This window comes from Panthera tigris, chromosome B2 (assembly GCF_018350195.1).
Source record: "Panthera tigris isolate Pti1 chromosome B2, P.tigris_Pti1_mat1.1, whole genome shotgun sequence".
Classification (NCBI taxonomy): domain Eukaryota; kingdom Metazoa; phylum Chordata; class Mammalia; order Carnivora; family Felidae; genus Panthera; species Panthera tigris.
In genome coordinates this window covers 70,546,207-70,561,938 of record NC_056664.1, presented here as the reverse complement: position 1 = coordinate 70,561,938, position 15,732 = coordinate 70,546,207, and the positions used below count along the sequence as shown (strand labels likewise).

The 15,732-nt window shown below is 33.2% G+C and overlaps 1 protein-coding gene and 1 long non-coding RNA gene across 10 annotated transcripts in view; one reads left to right on the top strand and one right to left on the bottom strand.

Moving 5' to 3' along the window:
* Positions 1 to 1,147, bottom strand: part of LOC122238676 — a 53,987-nt gene extending 52,840 nt beyond the window's left edge. For all 7 annotated transcript variants that reach the window (XR_006217717.1, XR_006217722.1, XR_006217716.1 and 4 more), the window contains exon 1: positions 888 to 1,147. This is a non-coding gene — a long non-coding RNA (uncharacterized LOC122238676). The remainder of the gene's footprint in view (positions 1 to 887) is intronic.
* Positions 1 to 15,732, top strand: part of LOC102951886 (pleckstrin homology domain interacting protein) — a 138,501-nt gene that overhangs the window by 89,362 nt on the left and 33,407 nt on the right. For all 3 annotated transcript variants that reach the window (XM_042986702.1, XM_042986701.1, XM_042986700.1), the window contains exons 21-27: positions 2,314 to 2,454; positions 5,125 to 5,201; positions 7,727 to 7,958; positions 11,505 to 11,624; positions 13,581 to 13,688; positions 14,434 to 14,558; positions 14,686 to 14,768. In XM_042986702.1, coding sequence (XP_042842636.1) covers positions 2,314 to 2,454; positions 5,125 to 5,201; positions 7,727 to 7,958; positions 11,505 to 11,624; positions 13,581 to 13,688; positions 14,434 to 14,558; positions 14,686 to 14,768 — 886 coding nt within the window. The remainder of the gene's footprint in view (positions 1 to 2,313; positions 2,455 to 5,124; positions 5,202 to 7,726; positions 7,959 to 11,504; positions 11,625 to 13,580; positions 13,689 to 14,433; positions 14,559 to 14,685; positions 14,769 to 15,732) is intronic.

Sequence of the window (15,732 nt, the reverse complement as noted above, 5' to 3'; positions counted from 1 at the left end):
AGAATTAAAAATTTTAAAACCTCCACTAAGCACGTGATAGATTTGAAAACATGTAAAACAACATTCTGAAAGTTTCCTGACCCGAGAATCACCTGAAAATGAACACAAACTCGATTAATGTTACATAACTTCTTATTTTGTGTTAATAGCATGAATTCTTGTGAGCATCTCATAGAAGAGATATGAAGAAATTGTTAAGGAACCAGCACCTACATTAAGAAAATTGGCTCAGGCACCTGGGGTGGCTCAGTTAGTTAAGTGTCCAACTTCGGCTCAGGTCATAGTCTCACTGTTCGTGAGTTCAAGCCCTACGTCGGGATCTGTGCTGACAGCTCTTAGTCTAGGCCCGCTTTGGATTCTGTGTCTCCCTCTCTTTCTCCCCCTCCCCCACTCACTCACTCTCTCACGCTCTCCCTCCTCTCTCTCAAAAAGGAAATTGACTGTAACCTCTACACCATAGCATTTGTGCCAGTTTTCGGTTGGACTGGTACATGTTAGAACCAAGTGCTGACGTACATTGGTTCAAGAGATGGAAAATCACCTGTAAAGATGACAGTGCCAACGGAACCATGCTGCTTGTAGTTCTGGACAGTTTTGACATTCTACCACCAACTCATCCAACTTACAGACATTTGTGCCTGCCCTTCCCTGTTGCCTACAAAATTGGGTAGTATTAGTGCTGTCCCCTTAGGCCCAGTGCAGACTGATGTCCTCAAACCTGGCATGGTGGTCATCTTTGCTTCAATCACTACAGTTGTAGTAGGGTTTGTTGAAATATGTGCACCGTGAAGCTCTCTCTGGTGCTTATGTGGGCTTTAGTGTCAAGACCATATTTATAAAAGATGCTTCCCATGGCACTATGGCTGCTGATAGCAAAAATAACCCACCAGTGCAAGCAGCTGGCTTCGCAATGCAGATTATTCTCTTTAGTCATCCAGGCCAAATTAGTGCTGGCTGTACACCTGTGCTGAATTGTTACACAGTTCACATTGCTTACAAGTTTGCTGAGCCAAAGGAGAAGATTGATTGGTCTTCTGGGAGGAAACTGAAAGCGGACTCTGAATTCTTGAAATCTGTTGATGCTGCCATAGTTGATATAGTTCCTGGCAGGCCTGTGTGTGTTGAGAGCTTCTCTGACTGTCCTTCTCAGGTCATTTGGTTCTTTGTGACATAAGACAGTTGCTGTTGGTGTAATCAAAGCAGTGGACAAGAAAGCTGCTGGAGTTGGCAAGGTCACCAAGTCCGCCCAGGAAGTTAAATGAATATTATTCCTAATACTGGCCACCTTGTCTTAGTTAGTAGTGGAAGAGTAATCTCAGAACTGTTTGCCTCCGATGGCCATTTTAAGTTTAAGAAACTGTTTAACGATAGTAATGCATTGTAAACTCTTGAAAGAACCTTTTGTGGATCATTTGGTGTGTGTTGGGGCGGGGGGTGGCAATTTTAAGGTAATTTAGTTTTTAAATTAGTACTTTTAATGGAAGCAACTTGGCCAGAAATCTGTCACAGAATTTTGAGACCCATTAAAACAAAGATTAATGAGAAGGGGAAAAAAAGCCGGGGCCGGGGAGGGGGGATTGGTTACAGTCTCAAAGTTATTTTCTGTCACTTTAAAGATTTTCTTATTGTATGATATATATTCATTAATGATATATTGTATGCATAAATCTCATGGCAGTCTGTTTTTAAAAGTAATCTTTATTTTCTTTTTTCTTTTATATTCACAAGTAGTCTTTTTTTTTTTTTTCAGGTGTGAATTCTTAGGTTTGTTGGGTTTGTCACCATGTTGGATTTTCTCAGTTTTTGATCATTGTTAGTTGTGTTCTCATCTGCTGCGTTCAGTCTGCAGCAGAAGAGAGATAGCCAGCCACCTGGTGTCCTAGCCTCACAGTGGTAGGGTAGTTTTGTGATCACCGTTTTGGTTTCCAGTTTGCCCCTACCTAATGACATATGTCTCACAGCCCATGGTCCTCTTTCTTTTATCTGTTCTATAGGTTTAATGTGGGTATAGGAGAATTGTTAGTCTGCCATTATGAATCTTTTAGTCTGTATCACTTAATCAGAAAAAAACTTTTTCTAAGCTAATTTATCAGTAAGTGAATTTTAGAATTTCACAAACCTGTGATTTGACCTAAATATTTAATATTAATGATTTACTATTAAAATACTTGAACTGGAACTATAGTCCACTTATGTGATTATCTTAAATATGAATGTATTTTTTAATAATTAAAAAATAGATAACTTCTACAGGAAAAAGCATGCTCTTTGATCACATTTTAAATAAATAAAATTTAATTTACTTTTTTCCAGAATCATGCTCATGAGCATTTCCTGGATCTTGGAGAATCCAAACGGCAGCAGACAAATCAACACAATTATCGTACAAGATCTGCATTGGAAGAGACTCCTAGACCTTCAGAAGAGATAGAAAATGGCACTAGTTCTTCAGATGTAAGATCTCAGCACATTCACAAAGTTGTTCTCAGTTTTACTTGTTTTTTTTTAATATGACTTTCATTCTTTGCACTCATTGATGTATTATAGATGTAGCTCAAAGATGATGTTTTCTAGGTCTTACAATGATAATGATAGCTTCCATTTACTGAAGACTTATTATGTATGTTCCAAGCATGGCACACATATTCATAATACCAAATCCACAAAACAAATGCATATGAATGAATTATTCCTATTTTATGTATGAGGTGTCTGAAGTTCAGAGATGTTTAGATTACCTATGTACCTAATTATTAAATGGTAGAGCGGGAGTTAAACCCAAGTTCCTTTCTTTACACTAAAGCCAACCTTTTAAACTAATACCATGAAGCTCTAGTCTGTAATTATAATAACTAATTAAGAGACATTTGGCAATTTTGGTTAGCTTTTTAGCTCTGTACTAGTGTATGACTTTCTTAATTTAATCTTTTAAATTTTCCTTATGCATAATTATTTCTATAAATATCATTGTCCCTACTAAATTATATATTCTTTCAACAAAGGCAACCAATTTACGATCATAAATTAATCTTAAGTATTTACAACATTTCCCTTACTCTCTCCACCTTCCCAATCATCCCTCCCCCAGTTAGGTCAAAGACTCTATGATCCTATTGACTACTATATGTTTATGAAGCAATGTTAGACATATACGGGAATTCTCTGAGTATATTCTACTTTGTAGACATGGCAGTAAAACTCAAACTGTGAGAGTATGCTAACCACAGTTGAGAAGTTAATCTCCATTGGCTTCAGGTCCTAGTATGGCCAGGTCAAAATGATAATGTCCAATCTAGTAAAATGACCAAATATACTAATAACATAATTTTGACACATGACAGTTTAGATATACACATAAAATATATGTGAGCTAGTTATTTGCCTTTATAAAATAGTTCCTTATTTTTGAAAGATTTAGTATGATTCTTTTAGTAATATGTTTCTATAAAATATTCTAAATGTGATTCAGCTTATTAGAAACATATTTTCACATATATCTGTTACATAGGAAAAAGTTAACTAATCCTTCATTTGTCTTCAAAACTAATTTGTTTATACTTTAACATTCATTCAGAGCAACTGAATAAATTTCTAGATGAATACATGGAGAAAAGAATATTGCGTATGGTACAATATATTAACGGAAAAAATCCTGGTTTTTTTTTAGTTCAAATATCTTGTACTTCTGTATAGTACTTAATTTTCTACTAAGAATATAGAAGTACATTTCTTTTCTCTCCCTTTAAAGAAGTAATATGTATAGTAATGATGGGAATAATCGGATCATTTGTTTATTTTTTCAGTTATATTGAGCAGAGATTAAATTTACTGTTGGATTTGATCTTTTCATATTTGCTTAGTTCTCAAAACATTGTGGAATAGTTGTATAATACATATTCTTCATTATTAACACATCAAAAAGAAAAAATTCCTCCCCAAATAGGCTATTTTATTGAATTAGTAAAGGAATACATCCCATTATCATCTTGGAAAATTCTGTGAATATGCCCAGCAAGTGATAATACTGAACCATTCTTGTGGAGAGGAGTCTAAACTTTGGAGTAGCTTAGTTGCTTATTAATTATGCTGCCTAGGGTAAATTGCTTAACCTTTTTAAACTTTAATTTCTTTAAATAACTGCTCCCTATCACCAGCAATGTTTTGTCTAGGTCAAATGGGATAATGTATACAACATGCTTTGAATAATTTCTGAAATACTAATAAAAGCTTAATTAACGTGAGCTGTTATTTTTACTGAAGCATAAAGTTTTATTTGAGCAAGGGAGAAATTGTGTAAGATTTTGTGACCCTGAAAAACAATTTTTATAAAGAAAATGGCTTCTCTGGAATATCCTACGTTGAGCGGAGTATATTTACTGAAGAGAAACAGTGTTTGGGTATTTTTTAATCCTCTACTATTTGTATAGAATAATATCAGAGTGTAACAATAAGATATAAATTCCTAATTTAAGCTTCTCATAACATCTGTAGAAAAACCTTAAGTTTTTAAAATGGGCCAAAAAGTAAAATTGATTCCCATTGTTATCTATAGAATTTAACATCCAATCTCAAAGATATATTGAGGCTTAAGAAACGGTAACAAACAAAATGTTAATCACCTGAGAGATTGCTCTGAATCCATTATTAATAGGTATTATTTTGTTGGCTATGTTTAATAATTTTGTTGGATAAAAATATAAGACCTGTGTTTTATAGCTAATTAAAATCAGGTTTTAATGGTTGTAAATATACTATATGATTGGTACTATTAAATATCACTGATACTTCTTTTTTTAAATTGTTATGTAATAATAACATAAGAACAAATGAGATTAAAAAAAGTTTTTGACATTTAAGTTGCTTTAAAATATGCTACTTCCCATTATGTCTGTATCTATATAATCACATATGCATAACCATTTAGCCAGGGATACATAAAGCAAATATTTGTTAGGTATATTTCCTTCGAGCTACCTCCCCCATTTTAGCCTGCATTTTTAAAAAATTGTTAGTTAACGTATAGTGTAATAATATCAGGAGTAGAATTGAGCGACTGATACTTTCTATAATCATAGAATGTTAATGTAAAATTACACAATAAAATATATATTAAATATTTCTTAGGAAGGGGAAGTTGTTGCTGTCAGTGGTGGAACGTCTGAAGAGGATGAGAGAGCATGGCACAGTGATGGCAGTTCTAGGTAATTCATCGAATTTTATTTCTACACATGTAATATAAAATCTTTATAAACCTGAAGGTTCGTTTTTATCAGCAACACATTTCAGATTTTCTTTGGGTTTAAAGTTATTTTTGGCGGCACGTGGGTGGCTTGGTTAATTGTCCCAACTCTTGATATTAACTCAGGTCATGACCTCACTGTTGTAAGATCGAGCCTTACCCGTGTCAGGCTGCAGGCTTGAGTATGGAGCCTGCTTAGGATCCTTTCTCTCCCTCTCTCTCTGCCCCCCCCCCCCCAATAAATAAATTAACTTAAAAAAAATAAAGTTGGTTCTTTTTTAGAGGTCTTTTTGTAGTCCAAAAGTTAGGAGATTTTCTTTCTGATATGTTTATCTTAGCAGAAAAAAATTTTGGTCATTGCAACTAAATGTGCAAAATGATGCTTTTAATTTGTCTTCTTAGTTGATCTTTTATCTTCTGAATCCTATTATTTGTAATAGTGAACTACAAATTAGTTTCATTACTGGTTTTGAGAAATACTTAAGCATTAAAGTAATGAGATCTTGTAGAATTGTCTATTTTCATATAGTATAATTTGTTGAATGATAATTATTTCTTCCAGCAATGAGAAGTGAGGATTCCTTTATTTCCTTATAATGGTGATCTACATTGTTATAGTGCTGATCTTTGCTGACCTTATAAGGTCTTAGTACCAAGAAAGTAGCTTTTGATTATATTTAGCTCCTTACACTTAACACTGTCAGTAGTAGCTCTTAAAATTGCCAAGGAAACGAAGAGGTGGAGGTTATAAGAATTCCTTATATCAGTGTTAGAATCAAGGGCTTTCTTAGTCCTACAACATTGACTCCTAGTGATGATATATGCATGTACCCGTGGTTGTGTCTGGGAGATTTCTATATTTGAAACGGCAATAAAAGACAAACTCACTTTCTTTTGGCTCAGCAATGGAAAATAGAGTATCTCAAAACATGAGACAGCATAGAAGTTCATATATTGAGAAAGTAGTAGTGGCTTCAGCAGTTAGGGGCAGTTGTAAAGACCACGGGTTCTGCAGTTTGTAGTCAGATCTCTGCTGGCATCAGATTTTCTGTAAGTGCCAAGTGCTCTGGAGAGTAGCAGCTGTGAGTATTTGGCAGGTGCCATTTTTAGTGACCATGGGCTGGAGTTAGTATAAATAAATGCTCATAAGTTGAGGACAGCTTATTCTTGGATAGATGTTTGCTCTGCAGATGCATTCCCATGCATCCAGTATAGAATCTGAAAATATTTTTTAAACCAAGTTCTTTAATATTGTTTTCAAATTAAAATGAAGTCATGAAATCATACTAGAATGCACCTTAATTATTTGATTCTTATCTGTAATGATTATTCTTAGGGAGATATAGGTAGATGTCTGTTAGGGATATTGGGGACAGGGGTTAGAAGTGGTGGTAGTAGAATAAAACTCCAGACAAATCTGTCCTTTCCACATTAATCTTTTTAGAGAAGTAAGGTTATACATCATCACTAAATATAGGAAAACTATTGATTTTAACATAGTGTAACTTAGATTTCTTTAAGGCATTTATAGTTTTAAAATTGTAAAAAATCAAGTAGTATTCTCATGTACTAAAATTAGAACAGAAGATAATATAACTGCATTCTTTATTTTGCACCAACATCAGTTCAATAAAATTTGAGTCTTTTGAAGGTACACTGAAAAGAAATGGCAAACATGCTTAGTAGTGATACATAAAACACTAAGGCATGTAGTTTTCAGAATCATGGCATTCTTTGAAGCATAAGCTATGTCTAAGGTATATGTAGATGTTGAGTAAAAGTTGCAAGCACAACCTTCCTAATAGGCCGGAACACTTGGGACAAACCCCACCTTGCCCCCATTTAATATCCAGCTATCATGAAGGCACCAGTGCTCTACCATCAAAATACCTATGGTGAAGAGTTCCCTGCTCCTCTCAAATAAGTAATCCCTCTGCTTCCTCCTCCTTAATGTTGGTATCTCTGTGGCATCCAAGACTATCTGCCGTTGCTAGAATTGCTCCTTATTTTTGTATTCCCCACAGTATTTTGCCCCAGAATGCAGCACTCTTCAGAAATTAATTTTTTAAGTCTATTTATTTATTTTGAGAGAGGGGGAGAGAGAATCCCAAGCACACTCCCCACCTATAGTGAGGAGCCAACACAGGGCTCAAACTCACAAACTGTGAGATCATGACCTGAGCTGAGATCATGAGTTGAACACTCTTCTGACAGAGCCACCCAGGTGCCCCAGAAATTAATATTTTTGTTAAAATCATAGGAGGCACTTAAATTCATTGTTTCAATTAAAGCTATAGCCTTACTTATCTTAAAGTTTTTGAGATATTTAAGTTAAGCTGACAGAATTTTAAGAAACTGTTTAGAACATGAGTTGAAAGGGAAGTGTTTTTAGTTTATTTGTTACTCTCATTGTGATCTCTTTATATTTATAAAATAGTCTTACGGTATATCTTCTGTTTGTATTTTTTAATCCCTTTTGCCTTTTAGTGACTACTCTAGTGATTATTCTGACTGGACAGCAGATGCAGGAATTAATCTGCAGCCACCAAAGAAAATTCCTAAGCATAAAACCAAGAAAGCAGAAAGCAGTTCAGATGAAGAAGAAGAATGTGAAAAACAGAAGCAAAAACAGATTAAAAAGGAAAGGAAAAAAGTAAATGAAGAAAAAGATGGACAAATATCACCAAAGAAAAAGAAACCCAAAGAAAGAAAACAAAAGGTTTTTTGTTTTTTTTTTGATATAAATTGTTTTCTATGAAAACAAAGCACACTTTCTAAAAGTGCTGCTGATAAACATAAATGCTGTTGAGGCGTACCAGCAAGTAGTATTGGAAAAAACTCAGAAGTATACAGTAGCAAAATATAGTATGCCAAACGTATTTACTTTTCTCAAGTTTTAAATTAGCATGTGCGAGTATTTACTTATAGAATTACCATATTCTCAATATTAAGCATTTAATCTTATGAGCAGATTTTTTTTTGATAATCTCTTGGGATTTATTCATTTGTATATATAAAAAAAGTTTAAAAACATATAGTTTTATGAGTCTTTTAATTTCCTTTGCTTTTTGACCATCCTTATTGATTGTTAATTGCTGAAAATAACCAGCAAGCATAGAGCACACATGACTTGGAATAATAATGGCAGAACTTGTCATAGTTGACTACAAGGCAAATATGAATCTAAAATAGGATACTGCAGTTGTTAACAAGCTTTCATTAATTTATAGAGAAGATGAGCCATAATTAGATGATCCTTAGGTCAGTAGCAGTATTGACGTGATTACTTCATCTTTAGTCTGGGTAATTTGAGACAAATCAGAACGTAAGAGATAAATGTTATGGAAATAAGAACTGTCAGCTCTTACGGAAATGGAATTCTTTCAAGAAAAATAAGAGCTGTTTAACTTTTGCTCTAAAGTAAATGAAATACAAGGGAGATGTTTTCTATTCCCCAAAAGACTATAAGTAGAAAGTATATTTGGTTAAATAAACACAAGGAAGATTTTTTTTAACCTCTTTCATTTTTAGAATTAAATATAAGTTGTTAATTATAGGATTAAATACTAGGGAGGCTGTCTTTATCTCCGGAGAGCTTTCAAAATTTTAAGAATACTTCTGTTTTTAATGTTTATTTTATCTGTATCATCTGAACTCTTGTTTCAGCTTTATAATTATTTATTAATTTGGATTCCACAGCCTACTATTCTTATTACTTACTTTGCTTTTGTCTGGGGATGATTTACCAAAGAGAGTGTCACACATATATGTGCTCCGTTTTCTCTTGTGTGTCTGTTGTGTGTCAGTGATGATAAATGTAGGCTGACCCATTATTTTATGTGGTACACAGACTGGTTGAAGAAAACTGATTTAGCCTTCTATCTAATAAACATTTTTTTTCTTATCTCAAGACAGTTTTGATTAACTTTTGAGGTTTACAGTGTTAAGTCACTGTGAGAACATAATTTTTTTGTCTCAAGAGTGCAGTTTACCTGACTCACCTGGTTCCTTTTGATTGATAATTGTGTGTAAACTAACACCTTGGGCTTTTTCATGCAATGCCACATTTAGATCCACTGTTGCTGTTTGGCATATTTTAACTTCACAATTTTTATTGAAGTATTACAACAGGATCTGTGTGCCACTGAATTTATGTGGGACAGACTTTAAATATCATGAGGTAAGGATATTATAGACTGTTCCCTTTAATTTGGTTTTTGTACACATGGTTTGGTATTAGTCTACCAATGGATCTAACAATAGAATTGTTCTTATTCTTTAGTCTCTTTGTTATTCTAAATAAACACAATAATATTTCCCTCCTTACGCATAGGGTCATAGAGTTGGAAAGTAACAGATTCATTAAGTAATATTTACTGCAAGTATGAACAGACATTTTCATATGATTCATTAAGTAATATTTATTGCAAGTATGAACAGACATTAGTCATATGACATTTTCCATATGACTAATTGTATTCAAATTAATTAAGAGCCAGTAAGGCAGATAAAGAAAATGGTTATTAATAGAATTCTCCAGAGATGCAGTAAAGTCATCTCAGAGATGTCCATTATATTGTTAGGAACTCTGGAAACCAGATCAATAAATTTTTATTGAAGGCTTACGGTTTATAAAGCAATACAGTGGATAAAAAGAAGTGTAAGACATAGTACTTACTCTGAAAACAATGTGTGATTAACAAGTTGCTTTAATCCCCCAAGATAAAAATAGAATATCACATTGTCTAATATGTTTAATTACCAGATTAATTTTAAAGATGATAGCTCAAATCAAATAAGGACATCTTTTCTTAGAGTTTCAGGTAAGGCTTCCAGAAGTAAGATGTGAGGTAGACCTAGAAGAATTTCCATGAATACAAAGGAAAGATCTCAATTACCTGTATCTCCAAAATGAACAAAAATTCAAATGATGAGGCTGGAAATTTTGAGGAATATTCAGTGCATTTTATTTCCTAAGTGGTTTTAAGTACTAAGTGATAGAAACCTACTTTAAAAATTCTAGGTTTCCCAAGAATTATTGAGGAATAAGATGTATCATCGTAATGATTCTTGGCTGTGCCATACCAAAGTCTTACAGTTATAAATATTATTCCTATTTAATAGCCAACTTAACCTGGTTTCATGTAAGTGTTGTTCACTATTTCAGTCAATATAGGTATTTTCCTTACAGGGAGAAATATTTTTCTGCTATAATTAATAGCCCTTATTGAGGCTGGAATTAACAATTTTCAGACTTTTCCTACCTTTTTTTTTCTTTTTATTAATAAGTCAAAGGAAACCTTTTTCACACATACTTTAACTCAAAACCTCAATGTATAAAACTGAAATCTGTGGCTCTAATTTTTTTTTCTTTTTCAAGTTCTTATTTAAATTCTAGTTAGTTAACATATAGTTTATGGTTTCAGGAGCCAAATTTAGTGGTTTAGTGATTTATCACTTATTTTAACACCCAGGGTGCTTATCACAACAAATGCCCTCCTTAATACTTGTTACCCATTGAGCCCATGCCCCACTCACCTCCCCTCCAGCAACCCTGTTTGTTCTCAATAGTTCAGTCTCTAATGGTTTGCTTCCCTCTCTTTCTTTTCTTTCTTCCCTTCCCTATGTTCATCTGTTTTGTTTCTTAAATTCCACATGAGTGAAATCATATGGTATTTGTCCTTCTGTATTTCACTTAACAGAGTACATTCTCGCTCCATCCATGTCGTTGCAAATGGCAAGATTTCATTCTTTTTGGTGGCTAATACTCCATTTTATATATACACCACATCTTCTTTATCTGTTCATCAGTCAGTGGACACTTGGGCTCTTTCCATAGTTTGGCTATTATTGATAATACTGCTATAAACATTGGGGTGCATGGGCCTCTGAGTATTTTTGTATCCTTTGGATAAATATCCAGTAATGCAATTGCTGGGTCATAGGGTAGTTCTATTTTTAACTTTTGAGGAGCTTTCGTAGTCTTTTTCAGAGTGATGCACCAGTTGTTCACCTCCTTTTGTTCTGAATGTTGTCTGTAGGTTTTAGTTTATCTGGTTCTTTTTTTGTGGTGATTTGGAGACTGAATAACTATACTGCCACTGCTGCCGTCTTCCCAGAATAACGTTTTTAAAAGCTGAATATATATTTTTGTTCAAAGATCTCTTCCTCCTTTTATTTAACTACCTTTATAGTTATTTCAAAGGGCAGATTGAGAGATGAATGCTTTTCTGATAATATTACTTTATAATGTTCTAACTTTTAGAGATTGGCTGTAGGAGAACTCACGGAAAATGGTTTGACATTAGAAGAATGGTTACCTTCAACATGGATTACAGATACTCTTCCCCGAAGATGTCCATTTGTGCCACAGATGGGAGATGAGGTACTTTAAAATTTTTAAAAACAATCTTATCTTTAAGCCTTTTTTTTTATATAGCTCTTGAAACAGAACTGTAGAAAACTATAGCAGTCTCATGAAGTATCTAATTTTTAGATGCTTGTAAGCTTTGTATGGAAAAACTGTAATTAGGAGGAAAGCTCTAATCTTTTTTGAGGCCACTTGCCACTTTAAATATTGCAATAGCAAAAACTAAATATTGTAAGAGAATGGGAATTGTATTAACATTTTAAAAACTAGTATTGTTTTTAACAAGAGGATTCTATTGCCAGTTTTCTTTTCCTTTCTAAAAATATTTTTTTTTCTTAGCTTAAGGCTTAAATATATAGCATGTTAAAGGAAAAATGCAATTCAGCATTTTATTTCTATTTAATTTTATTTCATAAGTTTTCATTTAAATACAATGTTTATAATTTATTAGATCTTTAAAAATATTTATTGCCTTAGAATAAGGAATATTTCATTTTTTAAAAAATGTGATTGGCCATCATTTTGGACTATGCACTTACGAATTTGAAATGAAAATGTAAGATCTTAGATCAAAATTTCCCACTCCAGGGTTCATGTGTTCTTATTTTATGCATAGATGTTCAGAAGCAGAGTCATCTGGTATCCAATAGATTAGCAGTAATAAATTAGGGAGTACAATATGAGCTTCTTTAGCAAACCACACTAATGAGCAGTAGAAAGTGGCAAGTGACAGTGGACAGTAAAAAAAAAAAAACAAAAAGAAAAAACAAGGGGCGCCTGGGTGGCTTAGTCGGTTAAGCGTCTGACTTTGGCCCAGGTCATGATCTCGTGATTTATGAGTTGGAGCCCCCCCTGCACTGGGCTGGGCTCTGTGCTGACAGCTTGAAGCCTGGAGCCTGCTTCAGATTCTGTCTCTCTCTCTCTGCCCCTCCCCCACTCAGGCTCTGTCTCTATCTCTCAAAAATAAATAAACATTAAAAAAAAGAAAACATATAATGCAAGAGTAACTCTAAAGAGCAGTCCAAAAAAACTCATTTAGAGACCCTACTAAAGAAGACTTGAAGTGCACAGAACATTCCCGTGTTGTTGTAATTGTACGGTGATAGGTTCTAACAGATCCTTGAGCATCAAAGAAGATGCTTGGTTAAATTATATTTATTATTTCCAGTAAATTATATTCACTATTACTAGAAAGTGTGTAAATCCTTGTTAAATAACTTTCTTTCAGTATGTTAAACTTGTCTTTTTGATCATTGATGCTTAAACAGGTAAGTTCTCATTATTCAGCAAGCACTATTCCTTCATATGAAATTTCAAACAACTGGAGCAAAAGTATGTAGAATAATGGATATCCCAAAATGTTACTAAGAACTCAGTAACATCTTTAAAATTTTAAGCAGCATTTCTTAACAAGCTCTATTTTTTTTTTTTTTGTAGTGGGAAGAATAGGTGGTTGCAGACTACTATGTCAAGTACCAGTTTACAAGATGGTAGTCAAGTGTCAAATTTGACCTTCATAAAATTGGAACAAATATATGCCTTGTTCTCTTTTTAACAATAAAATATATTTATATAAATACATTTTTCATGTTAAAGTTGTCTGCATATGTACAAACCACTTGCTACCAAAATAAGTGAATAATAAACTGATGGTGACTCCTACTTACAATTTACTTTGTTATACAACATAGGTCAACTTACTTTGAATCCAAAAATAAAACAGTGAAACAAACAAACTGCTCATTTTATCCTCTTAATGTGTAACCAAAGTAATGTTATTTAGAACACTTTGTTTATGATTAAGTGACATTAAGACAACTTTAGGAAAAGAAGGGGAAAAATAACAAAATACTAGAATTTCTTTCTGTTCAAAGAACATTAAATTCTCTCCTGCAATTTTAGCTGATACCTTGCATCTTGGGTTAAAGGAAACATTCAAGTTTTAAAACTGTGACTTTATTTACTTTTTAGGTTTATTATTTCCGGCAAGGACATGAAGCATATGTTGAAATGGCCCGGAAAAATAAGATTTATAGTATCAATCCCAAAAAACAGCCGTGGCATAAAATGGAACTACGGGTATGGTGTTTATTATTTAAAAAGTTCCAGATTATGTAGAATATTGTATTGAATGGTACTCTTTTCACTGTAAGAAACTGTTCCATGAAGATACCTTTTTTAGTTGAAGCAGTCCTAGAGAGTAGAAGGTATTTAATTTTCAGAGAGACACAAGATTGAATTTATATATTCCTATAGTTTATAAATTGGGTACAAAATGTAATTATAGAGAAAATTAGTACTAATGTCTAACGTAAACTTTGTATGTGTATTTCTAGATTTATCAGACAGAGTTCAAAATTATGTAGAGGTCTTTGGAACTATATTGGAAACTTTTATTTCAATAAAGTTTTCCCCTTTATAAATTTTTTATTTATTTTTTAATGTTTATTTTTGAGAGAGAGCTTGAGTGGGGGAGGGGCAGGGGAGGCACAGATGATCTGAAGCAGGCCCTGCACTGACAGCAGTGAGCCTAATGTAGGGTTCAAACCCACAAACCGTGACATCATGACCGGAGCCAAAGTCAGATGCTCAACTGACTGAGCCACCCAAGCGCCCCTCTCTTTTTAAACTTTCTGTTGAGATATAATTTGTGTACTATAACATGCACAGATCTTCAGTACGCAGGTCAACAAATTTTTACATGCACAGGATAATCACCACCTAGATCAAGACAGAAATGAAGAAATGTTTTAATTATTTTTATCAGTTTATTTTGTGATTTATTTTATGAAGATGGTTTCTTATTTTTTATATCTTTTTTCAGGAACAAGAACTGATGAAAATAGTTGGCATAAAGTATGAAGTAGGATTACCTACCCTTTGCTGCCTTAAACTTGCTTTTCTTGATCCTGACACTGGTAAACTGACTGGTGGATCATTTACCATGAAGTAAGGACTATTGAAAGAGGCAGTGGTTTCTTAGTATTGTAGATTGTTTTTCAAGATTCATATAAATTTGAACTTTTAGATATTTTTAGGTATGTGACCTAATCAATTTGTTTCTATTTGTAATTAGATACCATGATATGCCTGATGTTATAGATTTCCTAGTCTTGAGACAACAGTTTGATGACGCAAAATATAGGCGGTGGAACATAGGTGGGTAATTTATTTAGAAGCTATACATGTTCGTAATTTTTTTAATCTAATAAATTATTTACTATTTTTAATAATTTAGAAAAAGATAATCAGAGAAATCTTCTTGCCATTTGTGGGAACGTTGATAGCAAAGTAAGATATGGTGTCAGGTATTTAACAGTGTACCCTTCAATGCAAGGATTAAGAGTACTGACCCCCTGCATAATCAGAAATCTGTGTATAACTTTTAATTCCCCAAAGAGTTAACTACCAATAGCTTACTGTTGACCAGAAGCCTTACTGATGACAATTAATACGTATTTTATATATGTATTATATACTGTATTCTTAAAATAGAGTAAGCTAGAGAAAAAATATTAAGAAATAGTAAGGAAGAAAAAATGAATTTACAGTACCGTATATATCAGGGAAAAAAATCCATGTATGAGTGGACCCACACAGTCTAAACCTGTATTGTTCAGGGCTCAATTCTCCTTTAAATATAGTTCATGCTGAAATTCTAAACATTTTCTCTCTCAGATTTGGTAACTCATTAGATTGTTTATAGCTATTTCTTCAGCTGTTTTATGTGTTGACTTAAATTTTCTTTTAAAAATATAATAATTCAAAGTTGAAGCAGAAGATGTCTTCCAGTTCATAATGTTTAATAATTTGGACTGGGGCCAAAGCTAAACTGACATTTTCCTTTCCTTTGTTTAATCTGTTAATAATCTTTAAACTTAATATTGTAATCAAGACTCAAAGAAACTTTAAAATTCTTAAAAGATTCCAGACATTTAAGATGTATTCATTTATGTACACATGGATGTGCAGTTCATTAGAGTTGGGTTTTTTGTTTTTGTTTTTTAATTTTCAAATAGGGGCACTCTTTGGAGTGGTACATATATGGCATATTTGGTTTGTAAAACCACATCAGTTGATATGCCAGTCCACCTCTCTTCCAGTGCCATTGGAAGGCATTGGC